Raw genomic sequence first — 24,846 nt, forward strand, 5'->3', positions numbered from 1 at the left:
CCATTAAACTCAATAGTTTCGTGACGTTTTCTCTTTAGTTTTGAGTGAAAATCCATGTCAAGATTGCCACATAATCTGCCCGTGTCCTAAACTTGCGAAACTCACAGTGGAAGTTAAAAAAAGTTGGCAAACGGTGTTCGGTTAAGAAATGTTTTAAAAAATTAAGGAATTAGAAGCAATGACAATGCACGAGTTGCAAACTGGTTCTATTTATAATGCGGTAAAATCTCACAAATTTTTGCGCCCACGTTTCACTAGCAAGTACGTATATTTAGATGCTCCCATAAACTTGCTACTTTCATAATTTTATATGCAATTCTATGTTAATGGGGTACTTTATATCAAAATTTACGCATTCTCGCAGCGTGCCCAATCTTCATTAATTTTTATATTATAATAAATGAGCCTCAGTCCATTAAGCAGTCTTTATGAGAAGTTCAGATATTGATGTGACAGATTCTTCTCCTGAGATTTTTAAAAATCTTGCAGTTTTAAGCTCGAAATGCCTCGATCTATCCACGAGCCTTGCGAATACCCAACAACTTTCCGGAATGTTATTCGTTACACCGTTATAGGGACCCGATTTATTTATAGCTAAATTGAAGTTTCTGTATATTAAAAAGTGGATTTTTTTAGACTAGCCTCTTAGGTTACGAAATTTTCTGGTTCGTTTTTTGAAATTAATCCACAAGTCTTGACTAATTATTTGTACAACTACCTGAAGATGTCTTACCTTGCTTGACCCACTTTTTGAGAGAAGAATAAAACTGCGACCTGTCGTAGGGTTGCTGCGGGGACAGTTCGTGGAATGTTTGAAAAATGAATACGTGGGTGGGCAATACGTCTACACCACGGTTTACCAATATTACATTAATTTAATTGGTGAAATGTTTGTTTGTGTATAGTAAGTGAACGTGTTAATGATGGATGGCGAGTTATCCACCTACTTAAAAACAAGTGTATGGCTTGTGTGGTCAAAGGTCCAACTACATACATGTGTACAGCTTCTTCAGAACAGAGCAATATTAGTAAAAAGGACGATTTTTTCGCAAGACAAATACAAATTAAAAAACAAAATTTGTCCTGAACCGGCCTTTTTATTTTAGAATTTTTGTTTATCCTGAACCAGCCTACGAGTGACCCATCCGAAAAATGAAAGGCTTCTTTTTCTCATATCTATCCACTTTTGTAAATAAATTTCATCTATGAATTTTAATTTGTCCTGAGACTTCGTCTTTGACTATTCCTGTGAAGAATTTGTCATTTTCAAGTAATATCTAGTGTGTCTGAAAGAGGTTGTGAAAAACTTACCCTTTTTTGCTAATATTTGGTGTCCTGAACAGGCCGTATATGTAGTGGTCTATTTTTGCTATTTCAAAATTGCGGCGAGAGAGAGTCAAATCTGCGAAAATGCAAAATGTGAGCGCTTAGGGGAGGCCAGAAGGCCCGGGTTGGCATTTTGCCCATGGACAGCGTCCCCGACAGGTAGCTACCGAGCTTATAAAAGCTCCGACAAACTGAATCCGGCGCCCGTTCGTTTAGCAGCTTAGTATACACGTTGCCGCACTTATCCATGGGGGCCTAACAACTTCGTGTTAGTTTTTATTTATTATTTTTAAATTGTTAAACCACATCAAGTGATACAACTGGGACCACAATTGTGATAGCGGTAAGTTTTAGTGAAAGTGTCAGTGCCGTAAGGAAGAATCCTGGAGTAGCTTAAGTGTCCTCGGACGGGATCAAAGCTGGTAGAGTAGCGAAATTTAGTGGATTGTTAAAATTACTTTTTAAATCCGGAGCTGGCAGCCGTTGTCGTGTTACGTAAGCGGCGTTGTTTAGGTAAAATTCCTGGTATTCCGGAGTACGACTATCTTTATGCGTTATCTATAATTTTTGCCAAATGGTCCTTGCCAAAATAATTAGGAAAGACGACCAATCTGTGTGCTAAAACCGTCCGCTAGCATGTTGGCACTACGCCCAGACCCGGGCTGTACCCACTGTTCTAAAATAAAACATCAACTTTTGCACTAATGACGCATTTTAAATATTCCACTTTTTCGATAAATCACGTGTCGGAGGTTTTTAAATAATTTGAATTTGGCGCGCGACCACGCGACTTCATCGACCAATCGCCGTCGTCCACATGCTGAGAAACAACCCGATTGTTTGACGAATTGTCAAAAGAGAAAAGTCAGGGTAACATGACGTTTGTTTAATTATTTTTTTTGAGTTCAATGTCTTTTTCCGTACGATTTTGACGAAATACTCGACGTACACGTAAACTGTTCATGGTAAAGTGAGGTTAACAATAAAAGCGCCTGTCACGCTGCGCAGCTCGCGAACGTGGCTTACTGGACTCCCGGTAATGAGGCTGTAATTCGCAGACTTGTCGACAATAGTGAGGTATTGCAGAACGATTTGTTGGATAGAAAATGTTGGTGTTGTGCGATTTATTATTTGTGAGACGTTTAGTTTAATTAATTGTAACTTCAACAGTTTTTCGTTGCCGTGTCTGAACTCTACCACTCGTCGACTTTTAGGTTATAAAATACGTAAATATTTAATAGTTAATGCACGTTTCCTGTACAAGTGGTGAGTATAAACTTTCTGGAAATGGGTTAATACGTCACTACCGTTATACGCATTACTTCAAATCCTAATCCACGTTGCCCAAAGGTTATTGACTTGACGGAATAATCACGATTTTTAAACGAAATTATTTCTTTCAACGTAATGTAACCTCACTTTCGAGTCCACTATTCTATAGAAATTTATTCAAACATTAATTCACTATGAACCGTCAAATACTAACTTGACCACATTTTTCCAGAAGTGACTGACAAACACCATGGAGGACGGACACACCAAAACGGTGGAAGAAGTATTAAATTATTTTAATTCCGATCCGGAACGGGGGCTCACATTAGATCAAGTTAAAAGAAACCAAGAAAAATATGGACCTAATGGTAAGCGATCATAACTAACGACGATGCATCGCGTCCCAGCTACACCATATTTATTTTTTAATAATACAAAGCAATTTTAATTAGCAACAACATTATTTAATCTGACGTGTAAGTACCAGCTACTTAATTTTAATCGTTTTAAAATCACCTCTTTATCGGCTGCACAATTTCTTTTAATTTGCCGCTTAAAATTAGCCTCATTTCTTAGGCTCTGTCTAATCTAAAAATAAAGTTTAGTAATATTCAAAATAGACGCGAATCAAAATAAAATGAATGTTGTAATCTGGTTGGGCATCATTCATACGTTTCCAAGTTACATAACTAAAAATTCGTTTGAACGGTCTAATTATTTTGTGGCAACCCCCGACCGCACTCGAAACTTTTCACCGAGCGTTGTTTTTTTTAATTGGAGATTTACGTAAAAGTAGAGAATGTCTGTCAAAACTCGTAACAATTTGTTCAGGTGACGGCGAATTAAACCGTTTTCCATCTTCACAAAATACGGAACGAATGAAATTAACAATGGGGGAGATGAAGGTCTGGATAAAGTAAATATCTGATATGTCCGTTTCTGTGACGAGCTCGTATTATGTCGGCCGGAACAATATAACTTCAATATTTTTTATATTTCCGCCATAAATCCATCATGCTGTTATTGTTATTTTTATATATCGGTAACGTGTAAATAACTTCCAGCGGCTAAATAAAACTGCAATAATTCTGTTAGTTAAGATATAAATAGACAAGCGAGGGTATGAGCAAAAATAATTACCGCATTTTAACATACCTACATGGTCGGAGAATTTATTGGCCGCGTTGACTGGTTGGCCATATGATTCGGATTACAAATAGATCAAAGTTAAAATGTGTTCGGGCCATTACCTCGGGTTAATGCAGTTACAAATAGGATTATTTAATGTTACTATCAACTCCTATGCTGCAAACGCAAACGCTGCAGGCTCTCTCCGTTCCGTACTTCTGTTCGGACTTGTTGAAAAATGACAAGAGCACTAGTTTGAGACTTTTCAACTTGTAAAGGACGAATGCGACACGAAACTTGAGGCATCCTTAAGTTGCGAAGAAGTTGTTTGATGTCATCTCAAATTTTTCTCGTGAATTTGAACGCGAGTCACACACAAGTTGAAGAAAAAATTAGTTTGGTTGAGACAAATTCTTGTTGTAAAGCTGATTAAAAAAGATCAGTTCGTTTCAAAGAAAGCTGGCACGTCGTCGGTAGAATTTCTATTTGATTAGACTCGTTCACTTTGTACAGTCAGTTACAATCCATTAACATTTCCAAAATGGGATCTCGGTAATTAAATATATTGAAATTGTTTGGTTTGACGTCATGGCCCGATGAAATGATTCCTTCGGATTGTCGTTGTGTTTGAAATGTATCTTTGGAAATTTTTTAAGAGAGCGTGGTGTAATTTTGATTGAACATAAACCATGGCATGATTCTTGGATCCAGACTGGTCTAGCTGTTTGTGATTCAAATACATACCTACTACATATTTTTATTTGTTACACATGTTTGCACAGGCATTGCATATTATTTCTGAAAGAACAATGCTGTTTATACGTGATAAGTACAAAGTAAATTTAAATAATTCTCCATTTGAACTGATGAAAAAATTAACATTAAAATAAACCGTCATAGAAGCTTGACACGTGTGCCAATGAAGAAAGACTGATGGATTTCTCATGTGTGTATTATTTGTCTGGCAAGCTTTCCGTGATTGTTTATTGCGTCAAAATTCCGAGCACAAAGAAATTTTGCATAAAACGCGAATCGCTGTTAAGTAGAATTCTAAAATGCGAAGCCAAACATGACTCATTATTTTATTAAATTTGTTTTTATCATTCCCAGCACGAATTAGATTTTAAAATTGTTCTCGAGGAACATTTCCTAAGGTCGTGTATTCTCGTAATTGAATTTTGAAAAGGGGCTTCGGCACTTTTGTTGACGTATCCAACGCAGTTAATTAATAAAGAAGCGAAAGTTCCGTCGAAGTTGCAAAGTTGTTTCAGCATTATTCTATTGAGGAAAGTTTCGAGTAACTTTTCGGTTTACGCAGAAAATTTTACGTTCGATTTTATTGTTCATTAATTTCGCCATCTTGTGTATTCGATCTATTAAATTTGGCCGCAATGTTTGATTTGGACAAGGTAGAGTGACGTGGTGCGAATACAGAGTCGGACACAGTAATAGTTTCGAGAGAGTTACGCATTCACTAGTGGATCAAAATTAATCTCCTGACGTAAGCGTTTACATTGTAAACTAAGGAGAAGCGCACACATGTGTCCATTTTTACGATCGGTTTTACTGCCGTTTGCTTTCCTCCCTGGAGCACACAGGCGCACCTGAAGAGCCCTAAATAATTCACAGCGAATCAAGTGCGAGCTCTTTGTTCGAAAACAAACTTTTTTTTATCCAGCATTTGTTTACGCCAGTCCTGCCGGTTTCATATTTAAATTAAGCAAAAAACATTCAATTGGATATTTTCGTGAAAGGTCAAATCTGGCTGGCGACTTTAATCAAAATCGACTCCGATTTAAAGACGCTTCATTACCTGGTTCATTTTTATGGTTATTAACTTTTTATTACGGTTATCCCACGGCTGCTCGTACGCCATAGAGATAAGTGACATGTTGGAAAAAGGTGGATTGCGAAAATGGGATCAGTGGGTATTAGAAAAACGAGATTGGTCTATTAAAATCAAATCATGGAGCTTAAATGTAAAAAGTTTATTAAACGTGCACCACCAAATCCCGTTTTGCGTGTCAATGCAAAATAAAATTATAACTGCCAAATCGGATACCTCAGTACGACCAATTTACAGCAAAACAACTTTATAAATATTCAGCTTGCGTTAAATGTGCGTCACGTTTAGAATGTCAGTTGGAAAAAAATGTAATCTTTTCATTCATTTCCTACGCCATTGGCAATATAAATGCAAATAATATGATATTGTAATGCGTACCGACGGGAGAGTGCAATTATTGTAAGGGGTTTGCCGTATCTGTCGCAATTAAAATAAAATCGAATCGTAGAAGATGAAAACATGTGTTCCTGATAAGTTGTGATAATAATTATATTATGTTGTATCACTGTTGTTGCACTGCCATTGATTTTTTATGACGTAGAAATAACGTCAGCGATATGACGTAACTGGCCAGCCTTGAAATGTTTTTGTGTTCAAATAAAATGTTTCTATAATGGTTGCAATAATTGCCATTATAAGAAATTAACGAAAACTTTTTTTTATGACAATTTTATCACTCTAATTATTTTGCATTTTTTGCAAACTTTATTAGGATGCATCACGTTTTGATTTCCTAATTTATAAACAAAAGATTATTACCACGTCCGCTCATAACATGAACTAATCGACTATTTTTCTGTTCCAGAACTTCCAGTGGAAGAAGGTGAGTTGAACCGGTCTAGTTTGTACCGTTAAAAATCAATTGATCAGTATCGATGTGTACAACGTAGTAGTACAACTGAAATAGTAATTTCACTATTGTATTGTCGAGTAATTGAATGGTCAAATCCATTGTAATAAAAGTCATTTTCTCCGGGGTTCTAACACAGAATTTATCCACTATTGCACGATAATCAATCTAAATTGAGCGTCGAAAACTGTTGACGCAAAATCTTGTTTTTGTTAGAGTCTCACCACTTTTACACTTTTTTCGAGTTGTGGTGTGAGCCATTAATGGTGTAGGTTTCGGTAATAAAAGCCTGGAAATGACACACACCAACACGTCATCATCACAGTTTTCTTATTTAACATTAATTATTTGTCAGCGTAAAACAATTGACGTTGGCGATTATTTTTTGGAAAATTGTATTTCGCTATTAACCGATAAATCCAATTTGCCACGTTTCTTTCAAAAATAATTTCTGGATTAGTCAGTTTGTGATTTACAATTTTTTTAGAAGTGAATTCGTTCAACTTACAAAAAGCGACAAAGAGATGTCAGTTATCACTCTAGCTTCGACACTTGCGATCGCAAACGTTTGTTCTAAAAGCTCCTGTTCTAAAAGTTGCTTTAATAATTAGCAAATGTCATCGGTCGCCGTTGATTAGTTTTGCGTCAATCAGAACTCGGGCTCCCCGATTGGCTGTCGGCAGGAAAGTTGGAATTACTGTTTCAGTTTAAGTTCGGCGTGTTTGATTAACTTGATGATTGCCGATGGTACTTTTCTCGAAATTCGAGATCGAGGGTTGATTGTGGCTTATTGTTTCATATGTCGGCGAGATATTTATAGTCGAGTGGATGAAAGCGTTCTATCGTGAAATCGTTGTCAAAACTAAACCCCTGCCACCTACCTGTTCGATTGTTCTGCATACATATTGGTTCCCTGCGGCGGCGGTGTGAAAGCATGCTTAAAAGTTGATAGGACTGTCAATAATACGAGTAAAGTTCTGTTGGTGTGATAAAAACCCGTGCCCCGATTGAATGTCCTAATTATTCATCTCGTCCGGCACTCAAAGCCGGAGCGGAAGCGGCGAGTTTTAATTTTTTTTTTTCAACCCAAGAGCCCTCTTCCCAGTTGCAACTACTCGACCTAAATTATAGATTCGGCCCAGGTTTCTGGGATGCAGGCTGCGCGTGACCAAGTTGAGTTTCGTGTCTGCAGAATTTATTTTAAGAAATAAATTAATACGATAAAATCGTGTCGAATTTTTGACGCTCTCGCATCGAAAATCGCCGTAGTAGATGTTGAAGAGATTTTTTTCCGAGGGAGCGTCGCTAAAGCGTTCCACTCGAAACCGAAAGGAAATTGAGGTTGCGTGTCGTGGAAAACGAGCAAGCTTTCGGCATTGCTTGTGTTTCGATGGATACTGGAGAGGCAATAAAGCTGTCTGGTTGAATGAAGAGGCGTGATAATTTTAAAGCTCGCCGTAAAGCTTATTAATTGGCCACGTTGAAGTTAAATAAACGAAAACAGTGGAGGTTGTTGCAAAACTATGCCACGAAGTTTACAGTATAAATTTTTTTGCGAGACTGTAAATCTTCATTCCGGACTTTTTTTGTGTACCATGTGGTCAATTTCATTTAGCTGTTGAACATTTGCGTAATCCCATTTTTCTTCCTCTTTTACAGGAAAGTCCATATGGCAATTAGTTTTAGAACAGTTCGATGATCTACTAGTCAAGATTTTATTGTTGGCCGCCATTATTTCTTTCGTAAGTATGACGTGATCTTTTATTGATTATGATTATTTTATCGATCCGTCGACCGCTTGTACTTTTATGATCGACGCCCGACCGTCGCGACGTCATTCGCCTCCGGGATCTCGAGCCCGGTCCTACCTCATTGGGGAGTCCCGAAGTCGATAATGCGGATTCCCCGCAGACGAGATATATCTAATATTAAATTAAAAACAAACAGTTTCCAGAACCAGTCTGGCTGACTTTCAAACTTGTTAACTCTGTGTTCACCTGGAACTTGAGTGTGCCACGAGAGCACATCAGACCTTGATAAATTGATGTCTTTTCCCAAATTTAATTCGTCTTGACACAACTTACTTCGGTATCAGTAGCCAAAATTAAGAGAACTTGAAAAAAAATCAGTCAAGTTATCTTTTAAGTGGGTCAGATTGACTTGCACGTTTATTGATAAGTGTAGATCACAATTTTCTCAGTTGATGATTTTTTCTCCGTATTTGTTTACAACACGATGAATTCTGGAAAATGTTTTTGCTCAATAATTATTGATACAGGCGTCGAGACTTTTCGCTTTAATTTTTGAGATGATCTGCAAGATTCCGTTCAATTTCACGACACTTTTAAATAATATAGACGGGTTAAAATTGAGAAAAACGAAGATGTATGATCGTAAAAAACCGAAACGGCTTGTGCAAATACATTGTTATGACCCTCGCGGCCGTACAGCCGTTTTGCTTTGTACCTTGTGTTTGCTTAACACGGTTTTGCTTTTGCCTCAACTGGGATCGAACAGATCTGAAATGTTCTTATTTTAATTTTAGGTTCTCGCTTTATTTGAAGAACACGATGGAGCATTCACCGCTTTCGTAGAACCTTTCGTCATTCTTCTCATCCTTATCGCTAATGCTGTCGTCGGTGTGTGGCAGGTAAGCATCGCTTGGATTCAAAACAAAGTTAAAAATAAATTGTTTGTGGCGTCCGTGGCGCAATCAAAATTACGCAAAAGCGTCGCCGAACTCGTCGCTAAATTAATTCGTTATTCTTCCCTCTGACATAATCAACTTCGGATTTCCGTACGAAATTGCGGAAATCCCAGTAAAAGCACCCTATTAGTCGTCAAATTGGATATGCGGTAAAGGTCACCGTAATTTCGTGTTTTAATCAAAATATGATTTGCGTGTGCGAGTGCTCTACAGTGAGGTATTCGAGGTATTTTAAAATCACCGTTCCAGGTTTTTAAAAGTAGTTATTCAATGATATATTGATTGTACGATGATAAGCCAAATATCTTTATTTGAACATCAAGTGATTCACTTGTCACTTCAACGTTTAGAGATAGTGGGTTTTACTATTTACTTTTTATCGGTTTCTTGAAAAGTAATTTTTGTTTTTAATGATTATTAGGTAGTTTAAACGTCAGAATTTTTTTTTTTGCACTTTCTCTCTTCTAAAATAAATGTACCTCGCTTAAAAAAACACAAGTCTTGTGCATTCGTTTATTATTTTTGTTATTCTTGCATTTAAAAAAAATATATTTTAAACTTATGGGGCAAAATTACAGGAGCTAAAAATAGATTTAATCCGACTGTTCGGTAAATTTTAATTCCCTTTCTGTTATATTGTTTTGATTGATTAATAATTCTCGCTGGTGGCTTGCTTTAATGTGTGCTCTCTCAATAAGCATTATTTGAAATGCGATAATAATTTTTAAATCCTTGTTAAAATATGCACAACTGGTGTAGCATACACGCTTTAATAAATAAAGACGATAAAGATTAGAAATTGTTTCGAGGTTAATGTAGAACCTTTATCTACAATTTCGAGTCGGCTTCGCTTGAATTGGTTTTAATTGGCCTCAAAAAGGTAGCGCGAGCACGTTTAATGAGCTTTTTGAATTAGCCCTCATCAAAAATGAATTGCTGTATATACCAGCTGTTTTGCGAATCAATAGCTGAAATGGGTTTTAATGAAATACTTTTGTAACTGAAATTAGGGGCGAATGGAGGGAAATGAAATGTATGTTAACAAAACCGACGCAGGAAAGACATGAGAGCTTCATTTAGTGGCAGGTTGAAAAGTCAATTCTCTCAATTGGTAGAAGAAAACTTCCCAATCTATGAACATGTTTCGTGGAAACTACCAAATCCGGGTAATTTTTCCATCTTTTGTGTGTACATTTCTTAAATGGGATTTTCTCACCACTGAACAAATTATTTTACGTTGGAATCTGTTGAATGTATGTAACTAGCGATAAAACGGGAGCGATAAGAACCCGGACGTAGACTTCTTAATTACGTAACAGTTGCGCCTACACTGGATTAGTTTGATTGTAAGGTGAATTATCGTTTTTCAGGAAAGAAATGCCGAATCTGCTATTGAAGCCCTCAAAGAGTACGAGCCCGAGATGGGCAAAGTGGTCCGAGGTGACAAAAGCGGCGTCCAAAAGATCCGGGCGAAGGAAATCGTACCTGGTGACATAGTCGAGATTTCGGTCGGTGACAAAATCCCGGCCGATATCCGTCTGAGCAAGATCTATTCCACCACTCTGCGTATTGACCAGTCCATTTTGACCGGTGAATCCGTCTCCGTAATCAAACACACCGATGCAATTCCCGACCCACGAGCCGTCAATCAAGACAAAAAGAACATCCTTTTCTCAGGTACCAACGTAGCTGCTGGAAAGGCTCGCGGAGTTGTCATCGGCACCGGTTTGAGTACTGCCATCGGTAAGATCCGTACCGAAATGTCCGAGACCGAAGAAATCAAAACTCCCCTTCAACAAAAACTCGACGAATTCGGTGAACAGTTGTCAAAGGTCATCTCCGTTATCTGCGTTGCCGTCTGGGCCATCAACATCGGCCACTTCAACGATCCCGCCCACGGTGGTTCCTGGATCAAGGGTGCCGTTTACTATTTCAAGATCGCCGTAGCTTTGGCCGTCGCCGCCATTCCCGAGGGCTTGCCGGCCGTCATCACGACTTGTCTGGCTTTGGGCACGCGTCGCATGGCCAAGAAGAACGCCATCGTTAGATCTTTGCCCTCCGTCGAGACCTTGGGTTGTACTTCTGTAATTTGCTCAGATAAGACTGGCACCTTGACCACGAATCAAATGTCCGTGTCTCGCATGTTCATTTTCGAAAAAATTGAAGGTAACGATAGCAGTTTCCACGAATTCGAGATCACCGGTTCCACCTACGAACCAATCGGCGAAGTATTCCTCAGAGGCCAGAAAGTCAAATGTGGCGAATATGACGCTCTTCACGAATTGGGCGTCGTCTGTATCATGTGCAATGATTCCGCTATTGATTTCAATGAGTTCAAACAGGCCTTCGAGAAGGTTGGTGAAGCCACTGAAACCGCTCTGATCGTCTTGGCCGAGAAGATGAATCCTTTCGGCGTGTCCAAGGCCGGAGATCGTCGCCAAACCGCCATCTGCGTCCGCCAAGACATCGAGACCAAGTGGAAGAAGGAGTTCACCCTCGAATTCTCTCGCGATCGCAAATCCATGTCTTCCTACTGTGTTCCTCTTAAGCCCTCTCGTTTGGGTAATGGTCCTAAGCTTTTCGTTAAAGGCGCCCCCGAAGGTGTGTTGGATAGGTGCACTCATGCCCGTGTCGGTACCCAAAAAGTACCTCTCACCAATTCTCTTAAGAATCGCATCTTGGAATTGACCAGACAGTACGGTTGCGGACGCGATACTCTCCGTTGTCTTGCTCTCGCTACCGGTGACAATCCAATGAAACCCGAAGAAATGGACTTGGGAGACTCGACCAAATTCTACACCTACGAAGTCAACCTTACTTTCGTCGGTGTCGTCGGCATGTTGGATCCTCCACGTAAAGAAGTTTTCGATTCGATTGTCAGATGTCGTGCCGCCGGTATTCGTGTCATCGTCATCACCGGTGACAACAAGGCCACCGCTGAAGCTATCTGCAGACGTATTGGCGTATTCACTGAAGAAGAAGATACCACTGGAAAATCATACTCCGGTCGTGAATTCGACGACTTGAGCCCCTCTGATCAAAAGGCTGCTTGCGCTCGGGCCAGACTCTTCTCCCGTGTAGAACCAGCTCACAAATCGAAGATTGTTGAATATTTGCAAAGCATGAACGAAATTTCAGCCATGGTAAATTCCTCCGTATAATTTCTGGTATACTTCGTCCAACGAGAGATAGGGAGATTTTAAATTGTAGGCTTGTAACCCAACACTAGAATACATTAATTAGAGCATAATTCTAGGGCAAAAATGTTACTGCTTGAAGGATATACATATTTCAAATTTTACGTGCCCTAGGCACTACCTTCTCTACGTAGAATTTAGTGATGTTTATGTCAACCAATCTCTCGCTGGACAAACTATGTTATGTGATTTGGATGTGTTTGGAACACTTTGAACTTTGCTATCTTATAATAGACAGGTGACGGTGTCAACGACGCTCCCGCTTTGAAGAAGGCCGAAATCGGTATTGCAATGGGCTCCGGAACCGCTGTAGCCAAATCGGCCTCAGAGATGGTGTTGGCCGACGACAACTTCTCCTCCATCGTAGCTGCCGTTGAAGAGGGTCGCGCCATCTACAACAACATGAAACAGTTCATCCGCTACCTGATTTCCTCGAATATCGGTGAAGTCGTTTCCATTTTCTTAACAGCCGCTCTGGGTCTCCCCGAAGCTTTGATCCCGGTACAACTGTTGTGGGTCAACTTGGTCACTGACGGTCTCCCCGCCACCGCTTTGGGTTTCAATCCACCAGATCTGGATATCATGGACAAACCCCCAAGGAAAGCCGACGAATCTCTTATTTCTGGATGGTTGTTCTTTAGATATCTAGCTATCGGTGGTTACGTAGGTGCCGCCACTGTTGGTGCTGCTGGCTGGTGGTTCATGTATTCTCCGGAAGGTCCCCAGCTGACTTATTATCAATTGGTAGGTGATTGTGGGGAAATTTTGAATGTCGTGATGACGAGTTGTTGTAGACACATCACTTGCAATGCATCGGTGGTGGACCCGAGTTCAAAGGCGTCGATTGCAAAGTTTTCAACGATCCTCATCCCATGACCATGGCTCTCTCTGTACTCGTAACTATTGAAATGTTGAACGCTATGAACAGGTTTGGTGTTTGTAATATTTTTTACGGTTCGTTTATCGATTTCGTATTACAGCTTGTCTGAAAATCAATCCTTGATTGTCATGCCCCCGTGGTCCAACTGGTGGTTGATGGCCTCCATGGCTCTTTCTTTCACTCTTCATTTCGTTATTCTTTACATTGAAGTCTTATCCGTAAGTTGACTTGATCTCGCATGTAAACTCAATTTCAATTGAATTGTCGTAAGAGGTGGCTGTAGAAATTCAAATTTCTGTTGGCAGCCATGTGTACGCCCTGCTTGCAGTGTTTTTGTATTTTTTATTTACAGTAATTCATATCAGTAATTTATTGTCATTGTCGACAGTTAAAATGACATTTGTTTAAATCGCGTTTAAATTATTACAAATTTGATTCCTAACCTCACTACTTGTCAGTAAAATATGGTGAGACAAAATTGACAAATCTAGTAACTTTTTGTGTAAAGTACCTTTCACATCTAAAGCGCTGTTTACACGGTCAGGGCCTACTCTTACGCCATTTTCATTGAAAAGGAGTTTATTTCACATTTGAGTATTTTTTTTCAGACTGTGTTCCAAGTGACTCCATTAAATGTCGATGAGTGGTTAACGGTAATGAAATTCTCAATTCCAGTAGTATTACTTGATGAAACGCTCAAATTCGTCGCAAGAAAGATCACAGATGGTGAGAGTCCAATTTACACTGTGCACTGGATTGTACTAATGTGGGCCGTTTTCTTTGGTTTACTGTGTGTAAGCCCTATCTAAATGTGACTGCCTCCTTCATCGAGGACAGTGTTAGTGCGTAAACGGGTACCGACAATAGGACCAAATTTATTTTTTGATTAGATTTTTTTACATCAAGTGCCTTTCAATTGATAAATTGAACAATATCAAACAGTTAAGAAAATTAATAGTAATAAATAAAATTGTGCGAATTCATTACATGCATTAGAATTTTTTGTTGGGAATGGGTTAGGTATTTTTTAGTTTCACGCTTGGTCTGGATGTTTACGATTTTGAACCTCGTTTACTCACTAACTCCGATGCTATGCTACATAACTATGCTAGCACCCCCTAGTATCCTAAAGTGAAGATGCAGGCGTTGTCTTCCACCACAGACGTTCAAGGCATGTCTGATTCCTGCGATGTAATGACGAACTGCCGTAAAAGAAGCTGCGGTATTGCATGCCTTGAACGTGATGACGGCGAAACTGATCGACAAGAGCAGGCAAGTCATGTTGGTATAAATCCTCAAGTGTTGTGATTCATAAAGACAAAAACCTAATAAAAGTGCATGGTTAAACAAAACGCAACAAGACTGACAGTTTTGAACAGCAACGAATGTTACAATCCACACGATCGATATGGCGTGAATTAGTGAATAATTTATACTCGAGAGCATGATTGTTGATCAGATGTAGTTTCAAATTTATTTGCGTTTGTTGACTTTTTCAATTAGGTTAGAATTTATGATGAGATTAAATGTTTCAAGATTCGGTGATATTTTTTAATAGTCGTTCGTCCATTTTACTTAGCGTAAAATTAGACAATTCGTGTACTTATTGCAGCAGTAAATTTGAAATTATCACTGATTCATTTCACACCCCTTAATTTGAGTACACAGTGTTGTATTGAATTAAGTAAATCATAAAATTTTTCATAGGTTCAATTTGTAATATATTACAAAATAATTTTGTGATTTACTAGTTTTTAATTTATTGGTGCATTACTGATGCGCGCAATCGTCAGATGTTTTGGCAAATAGTTTTCATATTTATTGTAGACAACTTTTTTTTTTAATTAATTTTTGTGTGCATATCTGGACCCTTAAACCCGTTTTTCTTTTGGAAACTGTTTGTCTTATACTATCTGTAAACTGTTACAAAAATGTAAATATTTGTAATGGGCAGTGTTATAAATTACAATAATAAAGTTATAAACGTTTTCTAGTGTGTTTGCTAATAATTGTTTTTTTTTGGCATTTTGTGTGTTTATCAATTAATTCTTAATATACCTCACAATTTGTTTTAATAAAGTAATGAGATCTTGGCCTTGATCAATGACCGTACCACTTGTATAATGTTAGATAATAAATATTTGGCCTTAAAAAATTTACAATTTTTGCTCTAACACAGGCTTGTTGACTGACTAATTCCTTTGTTTTGTGTGTTAATAAGTCTGTTGCTCCGAGGATTTGATAAAGTAAGTGTAAGTATGTCCATGTACTGTTTATACCCTTTTGTACGTTGGAACCTTCTTTTATGGTGAATTTGATTTTTACAGTATCCACACTTGTGTTCCGCGAATAACGCGTCACACTCATCACGATGACCGGATGAGCCATTTTGGAAGTGATTGTTATCCCTCGGAGTTCTCGGATCCCTACTAATTCTTGGATTGATATGTTTCCACTCCTATAATCCCCGCTAGGATATCTTTCTCTTGCTTATGCGATCTTGTAATTCTGTTTCAGTTGGCGAAGCTGTAGTAGATAAGTGGTAATAAGCTGACACTTCAATTCAGCCGATCTTCACGCTTTTTTTTTATTATAATTATAGAATAATTTAATTTTAGAAGACTTGCAGCTATTTATTTTTTCACCTAACTCGATTATATGATTATTTTGCTATTGTAGAATTGCATGCTGTATTGAAAGACATGAGGTATTTTAGTTTATATTTCCAGAAAGCTTTATTTGCATAAGTTACTAAATCATCTTGTGTTGTTTTGTCGAAAATCATCCACCTTTTGTCTTCCCGGAGACCTGTGATGGTGTTAGAGGCGCATTAGAAACTAATTAACGAAAACAATGTACATAAAATTATATATATATTTTAAGAGAATTTCAAGATTGTTATCAATTGATTTGTGAGCGAAGCTCGTTTTTGGAGCTTTGTTATCCTCGTGAACTATTCGCAGACGAGATCAGCACCGACCGGGATCATTTAGAAATTGAGAGGAGGATGTAGCCTTCTCGACTTCCCCCTGAGTGTTGTCACAAATAATTTAAAAAATAAATAAACGTATTCGTTAGAGTTTAGTTCACGTTCGCCACGTGTGTGTTTCGTGGCCTCATCTTTCATTATTGTGTGTTTCGGTTCGAGCTGGTCTCGACTGAGGACGGGCTGCGCTGGTTCCGGCAGCCCTCGTGCCCATTGTATAGTTCTACATTTTAATTCACATCAGTTTTGTAAACAGGATATTTGTGTAAATAAAGTGATGGCTTCAAGCTATCTTAACTTAACCCTAATTTCATTTTGTACATATCATCCTACCCACAAAAATGTAACAAACAAAATCGACCATAGATTTAAATAATTTTATCTAATCCCGAGGGATAAATGACACTTATCCCACTCATTTGAGTGGAATAAGGAACTTCATTACCGGACGCATTTCATTACTCCACTCAGTGGGATAAGTGAGCTTCATTACCCCACTCAGTGGGATAAGTAAGTTATTATTCCACTGAGTGGTGCAATGAAACTGGCGGAAATAAATAAGATTTACCTTTTTTTTTTAATTCGGGGCGGTCTTAGATAAATAATTTTACTCTGTCATGTTTGTTGCATACACCTAACTATCACCTTCAGTATTATATTAGGTACCAAATCTGTCGAAATGCGATAAGACGTACTTATACAGGCTGTCCCAGAACTGGCTCCCCAGAGAAAACAGGCATGTGCCGACAACAAAAGAGACTCCAAATTGACTAAAATAAATTTTCTGCTAGCTCAAATTACCGAGTTATAAAGTTTTTAATTTCACCAATCCCGGAAGCTCGTCCTCAGGTGTTACTAAAAAATCCGATCGGTTGCTAAACAACAACAAAAAATCTCTGATATTGCACAAATCAATTAAATGTTTGAGCAACTGGAATTTTGACGTTTTCCGATATAAAAATTCGTTGACGTTTATCTGTCATCAACATCAAGACTTGACAATTGCAAAATTCGAAATAAAACAATAAAAATGGCCATTCTAAAAAGAACCATTTATTTAAATAGGTAACAATGTTAAAGCAGATGTTCGAAATGACCACCATTCATTTGTATGCACAATTGTGCTCTACGTAACAAACTTCTTGTAGTAGCGTTAGTTATCATTTCTTCAGTAACTGAAACAAAGCCTCCTGAATTCGAACTCTCAGATCAGCCTCTGAATTTATGGGCCGCCGATAAATGATTCAGATCTGGAGATCTGGCAGGCCAATGATGCGGTCCTCCTCGACCGATCCAGCGCTGTGGATATTGGTTATTCAAAATTTCCCGAATGTTTCTGCTAAAATGTTGGAACCAGTCATTTATGCGATAAGCAAGAGGTACAATTTCAAGTAAATCAGGTAGCTCCGTGCCAATGAACTGAGCATATCTTGCCCCCGTTAATCTTGCGGGGAATTCAAACGGTCCAATCTAGAACCGGGGATTCATAATTTTAACAAATGGAAGGATCCACCACGCTTATGCTTGCCAAACGATCGCCCAATAAATAGCCCAGTCCACAAATTAACAGAAAACCTATGTTGAAAACCTCTGGGAAATAATTCTCTTGGATTTTCCTCTGCCCAGATATGAAGGTTGTGATAATTGGAACAACCTTACCGGCAAAATAGCGACTCATCAGAAAACAGTATCCGTGACAAGAAGTGTGGAGCATCGTTTTGGTTTATTAACCATAGATAAAACTCTCGCCTAATTGGATAATTCTCTGGCAGAAGATGTTGTACTCCTGTATAGTGGTACGGATGCCTCCTATTATCAGCTGGAACTTTCTGCACCGAACTCTTGGATAAACCCATTTCACGAGAAACTGTTCGAATACTCGGGGTGCCGTCTTCCTCAAAGACATTCAATACGGCTTCCTCGTGTTCGACAGTCCTTACATTTCTTGGAGCACCCCCCAACTTCTTCTTCGAACTGGCTGCATCTGACCCGTTTCTCGACCCCGAGCGATTAATTTCAGGATTGTTTTATGATCCGGATGACTTTGTGGAAATTGTTCACGGTACAACCTTACTGCTTCACGTGCATTGTTCCCACATCGCGCAAAAGTAAGAATCATATCTACGTACTCAGAGGAAGAATACATGTTAAATGATACACTTGAATTAAATATCGCAGCGAAATTGTATAACAAATGTCAAACTGACGCAAACAATTATTCTAATAAGTGTAGTGGAGTGGACCAAATCTAATGGACAGAATTATAGAGGTTTACGGATAAAAAGGCAACCTAGGCAACGCAAAATTGCGATTATTCCACCTTAATGATGCTCAACTCTAATTGGTCAATTTCAGAATGTCTTTTCTCGGTTATCATTTGAGATAGGACTTTTTTTCCTCAAAGTACACGTTAATATATTCGCCCTAAGGCTCCCTTTTTTCTCTGGGGAGCCAGTTCTGGGACACCTGTATACAGGGTCTTTCACAACTCGCACCCTAGAGAAAAAGGGCACCTGCCGACGACAATAAGTTGTAAAAAAATAGAAACAAAGAATTTACTACTGCTTTCATAACTGAGTTGCAAGACTAGCAATTCTACCAATCCCAGAAGGGCATCTCGAGGTGTGATGTTATTTCAACCAAATAAAGCCAGTTGCTAGGTTTCAAAATTAATACCATCAGCTACAAAAAATGTTTGGATTACTGTAATTTTGATACTATTAGATTTGACTTTTCATTCTCAACAAATTTAGGTTAACCATCTGAAATGTTAGAGCTGTCATTACATTGCAAGTTCAGATGTCTACTGCTTAAGCAAAGCCTATGGGCGATTCTAGGAGATGCTTGGAGTGTAGCGACTCCACGGACCTGAGCTGAGCCACCAGTGTCGGATCTCGGATCTGATCTGACAATAAATCGGTTACAGAGGCTCTGATGCGCAAAACCAGCCCATGATTTTTGGCTGGTATGACCAGGTCGGCCGCGCTCTCAAGTTTGGTCTTGGACGGGTCGCGGGCCTCGGACTCGTGGGGTAGTGGTTGATGCTTGATAGTCGCAACTAAATGACATTCTAAGTCATTTCAATTATTATTACAACGTATTGTAGCAAAAAATAAAAAAAATGTGTTGCAAACGAAAAAATAATTGTCATTTCTGCCCGGAAAACGTTCTTCGAAGACTCTTGCTGGCTCCCTGGCGTTACGCTCACATTCCCCAAAAATTATTATCATCTCTAAATAATCAGCGGCTGAATACATGATTGTAACCAAATAAACAAAGGTTTTGGCTTTTTTTATTACAAATTTAATTTGACAGTGACATCTTTCAAAAACAATTCCAATCGCCCAAATATTTTAAAGATGTTTTTCTTAAATGAAATCCTAGCAACGTAAAATTACGGCAAATACACCTTGGAGGTGTAGATCTCTGATTGGTTAACTTTAAGTTGTCTTTTCTCGAATATCTTTTAAGTTAGATTTTTTTTTCTTCAAAATTACACATCCAAATGCGATCTCTTGTTTCCTCTTTTTCTCTAGGGCGCGAGTTGTGAAAGACCCTGTATATATAATATCTAGATTTTACAAAATTTTATGACGAAAAAGAACGTAGTACGGGGATACGGGTGATCAAGAAGGACTGTTTAAGTTGGTAACTCTGGATCGTATTTTAAATCGTATAACAGGAGTAACTTCCGGTTGTTGGTTGGTGTCATTGTTAATGCTATACCTATATCAGATATTTGTCAAATAAACCAACAAAACATATCCAGTTGCAGTATACAGTGTTATAAATAACCGAATTATAGTAGTTTATTTGACGAGTTTGTGTGTAAATTGGGCCTTTTTTGGCACGCGTGGGCCATTTTAAAACGTGAGTGAGACGAGCGTTTTAAAGGCCCACGAGTGCCAAAAAAGGCCCAATTTACACACGAACTAGTTGAATACAACGTTTTTTTGTTCGACGAGCCCCTTAAAGGCTCCAAATCGCTTAAAACCTTTAAAATTAGCTTGACGTTTCGTTTTGACAAGTTGTGACATTTATCAAAATCCGTTCACATAGGAGAAAATTCTCAAATTCTGACAGTGTCGAACAAAAAAAAAAAAAATTTCACAATTGTACTGCCAACTTAAACAGTCCTTCTTGATCACCCGGTAGTATATTATACATACTACAGCAACGTGGAGAAGTTCATGATTATAGCCAGAGCGCCAAGATTAGATCCCGAGGCGTGCCGGCTATAAGGGACTTCTCTACCGTGGTTTATATACTACTATCTAGTAGTGAAACGTATCTACGTTAAAACCCTTTCTGATAATAATTATTAATAAAATTATTTTGTCGGATGCAACGGATCCGAGTTGTCATTTCTAAACGGTTGCTATGAAAATCGTCTACGTTAACCAATGAAATAAGCGACAATCTTTCGTTGCTAGGTGACGGTTGTTCATTATTAACCCGAGGTTAATAATGAAAAATTATTAACCTCGGCTATATTCTTAGGCAGAATATAGCCTAAGGGAGTCCGTTTCGGCTCAGGGACGCGAGGGTCGCGGGTTCGATTCCGACCCAGGGCGAAAAAAAAAGGCTATATTCTATCTCGTGATTCGGAAGTCACGTTAAGCCATTGGTCCCGGTCTATTGAGTTGGTCATCACGCCCCTCATAGATTTGTAAACCAATCCTAGACTGTGTAACACCATTTTTAAAGTCAAAATGCGGAGGCGAGACGCCGGTAATTATGTTGATAAGCACTGCACTATTACTTGATAGTAATATCCGTAATAGTGTATGCACTCCGGCAAAATTGCCGTGCCGCCGGGTGGAGGTGGGATACGAGAACCAATAGGAGAGAAATTCTACTTTTGGGTTCGGTTGACGCCTTCTCGGACTAGTAGTGAAAAAACGTTGATTACAAAGTGAAAGAAAATAAAAGTCTTAAGAAAACAAATATCAATCATCATTAGAATTTGAGCAAAAGAAAAACAACTACTTCCAATAAAATTTTATGAAGTCAAATTATTTGTTGTTTTAGAATTTTTACTGCATTTCGCAGTCTTCAGGATAAATTCTAAAAATAAGAGTGATCAAAATGTAATTGAAAATAAAAGCTATTAAGTACTTATTTTTACTGTTGCATAAACTTGTTAAGAGATGTAATACCTACATCTGTAACAAAGTATCAAAGTAATAGTTCTTTTTAATAGACTATAAAGATTTTTGCGATTTATGTAGGTACTTGAAGTTTTAGACAGTTTAATATTTGTTACGTTGTAGACGAGGTATCTTTTGATAACAAAGAAATTAAAACTATTAGAAAAAATCCTCTTTGAAGAATGCCACATTTTTTTCAGTTAGTTTGCACTTTTTATCCTTCGTTTATTATTGTTGGAGGCCCAGCTTTGGCACAAGCAAACTCTCATATTTTGATGATCTCTAAAAAAATTTGTATAGTTGGACAAAACTTTTAGTGAAATGGGAGAAATGAAACGGTTAAAATAGTGTGTAATTTATGAGAGCAGGTAATTTTACCTAAACTATCTAGACTTATAATCGTATATCTTATTGTTGCAATAAGTGTTACTACTATCGATTTTAAAAGTAAAGTAAAAGTTTTGTCCAGCTTTAGTTATCAGTTTTAATTTCGCCAGAAATGACTTCAACTTTTGATTTTATTCTTCAAGAACTAAATTGTGCAATAAATATTGATACCACCTCATTTAAAATGGTCAACAGGAGAAACATACGGGGTTTACAAATGTTTCCTACATCGTAGTTGACTGTGATCTGTGGTAGGCGTATAGATTTGCCGCCTCTTCTGGATTTGTAAATTTGACGTTTGGCAGCTTACACTTGTCATTTTGCAGTTTTCATTGTTTATTATTTTGCAAATGATTCAAATGTCTCCACAATTCCTCACGTAGCGCCTATTATAAATAGGTTATTTTTTTCTGAATTTAATTTTGAAGCAATGCCTGTGTTTTGGAATAATAATTAATTAAGTAGTAATTAAGTAAGTACCAAACTATACTTATGTAATTAAATAAAAACGGAAAATCTTTTTTTTTTCGGATTTTCTTGCAGTAGAACGTTTTTTCGAGGTAAGTAAACACTCAATTGATAGATAATTAACATACGGAGGTCAGGTCAGTGACATTTTTTTGCTGTAATAGTTTTTTTGATGTTTACAAAAAATAAATGCGAAAATAGGCAACCAAACATACTTGAGACGATCACTCAAACATGGTTACTTTTGCAGGTTTTTAAAACGTACCTACTAATACTTTTATGAGGGTTGGAACGCTTTGGGACAGCCCATGGGTGTCGGCCGTCATTTCTTACTGGGGGTCTTCCACGCATTTGTGCTCTGCAGTTTTTGTGAAATTAAAAAAAAAATAGGTCGTACTGATCAGGATTGTCATAAATGTAATTTTTCATAATAAATAATAATAGTTATTTAAGATATAAGTGTAAAAAGTTATCCTTTAAAATACTCCCTCGTACCTCGGTCGGTTTAAACCCGTTCGTGCAACAAAGGAACATTTTACACGTACAGTTGCGGCTTTGTAAATGGGATTGAAAGTGACGTTTCTCAAAATGTCACTCAAACATTATCCACCTTAATTTCTCTCGCAATGGCTCTTATACTCGCACCGTCCCTCAGTCAAACACATTTTTGCAAATCAGATAATTGCGCCATTTCAAAAGTTACGCGCGATTCTGCCCTAATATGTCAAATACTGACACTGACTTTATAATCCTTGATGAAAATCCTGTTTACGCTAATCAAATTTCGGAATTTATACAGTGTTTGAATCTTTCCTGTCTGAGATTTCAACGGCCGCAACTGTACGTCTTACAACATTTTATCTACGATCGTGAGATCAACATTAATTTGTTAAAATAATTATTATTGATTCAATATTTTATGAATAGCCAAAGTCGTTTGAGAACCATGTCGTTTAGCAACCTACTTCTAAACAATGTTTCCAACAAATTGTATTGTTGTATTCTGACAGTTCTGTGCCATAAAAGCGTGCACAAAAAGTTTTATGGCACGAATCCGTCAGTTCACTAAACGTCAATTTTTACAACGATTTTTAGTGCAAAAAGTGCCCACTTTTTACACGATCGTAGATAAATGTTTTTTTCTACGATCATGCAAAAAGTGAGTGTTTATTGCATTGTTTTTAGTGGAAAAAGTGCATCTTAATTGCACTAGTACAATAAAGTCTTTATTGCACGCATTTGTCAACAGTCTGTCTACGATCGTGCAAACAGGACTGAACTGTTGTTTATCGTTTTTTTTTTTTTTGGTTTTTGTTCGATCGTAGAAAAAACGTTGTATGCAACACGTGCAAAAAGTGTTATTGCACTTGACAATTTTCACGTCGCGTGCAATAATCATTCACTTTTTGCACTTGTTGCATAAATGACTATTTACAGTTTTTTTGAAGAAAGACCGGGTATGCATTTTAGGGTTCAAATTATGTTTAATTTTAACTCTGTATTGAAGAACTTGCGGAAAAAATATTAAATAAAAAAATATGTATTTTTAACGAGTCCTGTTGGTGGTTAAATTTATTACGTGGACTTCCATAACACCCGGTATATATAATTTATATTTGTGCACTTGCAAGGCAACTTTTTCGTACGCTATTCTGTGTTTAGGAGGTTTGTTCAAGGCAATTAGGGATTTATGCAAGTAATGTTTTTCATTGTAACAATAACCTTTCCACCTTTTTTGGATCTGGCAGTGGGTTCTAAAGGTTATCTTCTTTATGTAGATTTTTTACATTGAACTTAACACTCATAGGTTAAAGGGAACTCCCAAGATTACCGACATAACCATAAAAGAGAGAAAACAACTGAACCATTTAAAATGTTGGCGTTAGCCAAGGATCGCTTCTGTTGCTAACGTGCTTCCTTATCTTGCTGTTAGCCAGTAAAAATTTCAATGGAAAATTTACTGTTTGTGTTCGATCATCGACTATCTTTTAATTGAAGATATCCATGTGGTTACATATATTTGACCATAATTACAGGATATTATAGTTTTTGACCCAGCAGATAATGGTAGCGTGAATCAGTTTTCCTCGTGTAAATGTCTAATAATAACAATAAGAGCATCATGCAGGTTAACCGAGATTAGTTCATTTCCGTTTAATTTCTCTGAACTTACTTATTCCTCTTATCAAGACACTAAAGTTTCTTTATTACGTGGTATTTAAACAAAAGATGCCACAGAATGTTTTATTCAGGATTCATTACTTTTCTAGTTTAACAGTTTCTGAGAATTACATTAAACAAAAGTACTCATTGAATATAAATTGCAACTTGACAAACGAGAAGTCTAGTTCTCTAATAATTAAAAAAAATGCATCAGTTATATGATAATTATTGGTGGGATTTTCCGCTGCATTATTTATTGATGCGGAGTTCTTTTGCACTCTGATACATTTAAAACAGACTTTTTTAGTCTCTCTCATGATATAAACATATTAGAATTGTTTTAAAGGTGAAATTACTATAATGCTTTTATCGCCTCGAACATCCGTTGTGGTTTTTGATCCGGTACACAATAAAAGAAAATGATAAGGTGCGTGATAAAAATAAGGATGCTAATAACACTAAATCTGCGTCTACACAATATTTAAA

At 37.6% G+C, this 24,846-nt stretch overlaps 1 protein-coding gene and 1 long non-coding RNA gene across 6 annotated transcripts; one reads left to right on the forward strand and one right to left on the reverse strand.

The window, feature by feature from the left end:
• The first annotated feature begins 1,514 nt into the window (after nt 1-1,514).
• SERCA (ATPase sarcoplasmic/endoplasmic reticulum Ca2+ transporting SERCA) lies at nt 1,515-16,494 on the forward strand. 5 transcript variants are annotated; one of them, XM_069041793.1, is made up of 11 exons: nt 1,515-1,669; nt 2,831-2,966; nt 6,378-6,395; nt 8,082-8,164; nt 8,968-9,072; nt 10,500-12,272; nt 12,561-13,070; nt 13,121-13,254; nt 13,307-13,424; nt 13,815-13,932; nt 15,724-16,494. In XM_069041793.1, exons 2-11 carry the CDS (start codon nt 2,849-2,851, stop codon nt 15,750-15,752), a joined length of 3,006 nt encoding a protein of 1,001 aa, XP_068897894.1. In that variant the 5' UTR covers nt 1,515-1,669; nt 2,831-2,848; the 3' UTR covers nt 15,753-16,494. The 5 variants fall into 5 exon arrangements, with proteins under 5 accessions (XP_068897894.1, XP_068897895.1, XP_068897891.1 ...); XM_069041794.1 differs by having other exon boundaries at nt 15,534-15,790; XM_069041790.1 differs by lacking the exon at nt 15,724-16,494 and having other exon boundaries at nt 13,815-15,195.
• LOC138126123 (uncharacterized) lies at nt 15,787-17,087 on the reverse strand. The gene is made up of 2 exons (XR_011157644.1): nt 16,804-17,087; nt 15,787-16,574 (listed from the first exon to the last, which is right to left on the reverse strand). It is a non-coding gene; the product is annotated as an uncharacterized lncRNA (long non-coding RNA).
• Nucleotides 17,088-24,846: the final 7,759 nt, after the last annotated feature.

The sequence above is a fragment of the Tenebrio molitor genome, chromosome 3, assembly GCF_963966145.1.
Source record: "Tenebrio molitor chromosome 3, icTenMoli1.1, whole genome shotgun sequence".
Lineage (NCBI taxonomy): Eukaryota > Metazoa > Arthropoda > Insecta > Coleoptera > Tenebrionidae > Tenebrio > Tenebrio molitor.

Coding starts and splice junctions, on each gene's coding strand:
- SERCA (XM_069041790.1), top strand. CDS start 2,849: ATGGAGGACGGACACACCAAAACGGTGGAAGAAGTATTAAATTATTTT. Junction 8,165..8,967: donor TGGCCGCCATTATTTCTTTC/GTAAGTATGACG, acceptor TTTTAATTTTAG/GTTCTCGCTTTATTTGAAGA. Junction 13,255..13,306: donor ATGTTGAACGCTATGAACAG/GTTTGGTGTTTG, acceptor TTCGTATTACAG/CTTGTCTGAAAATCAATCCT.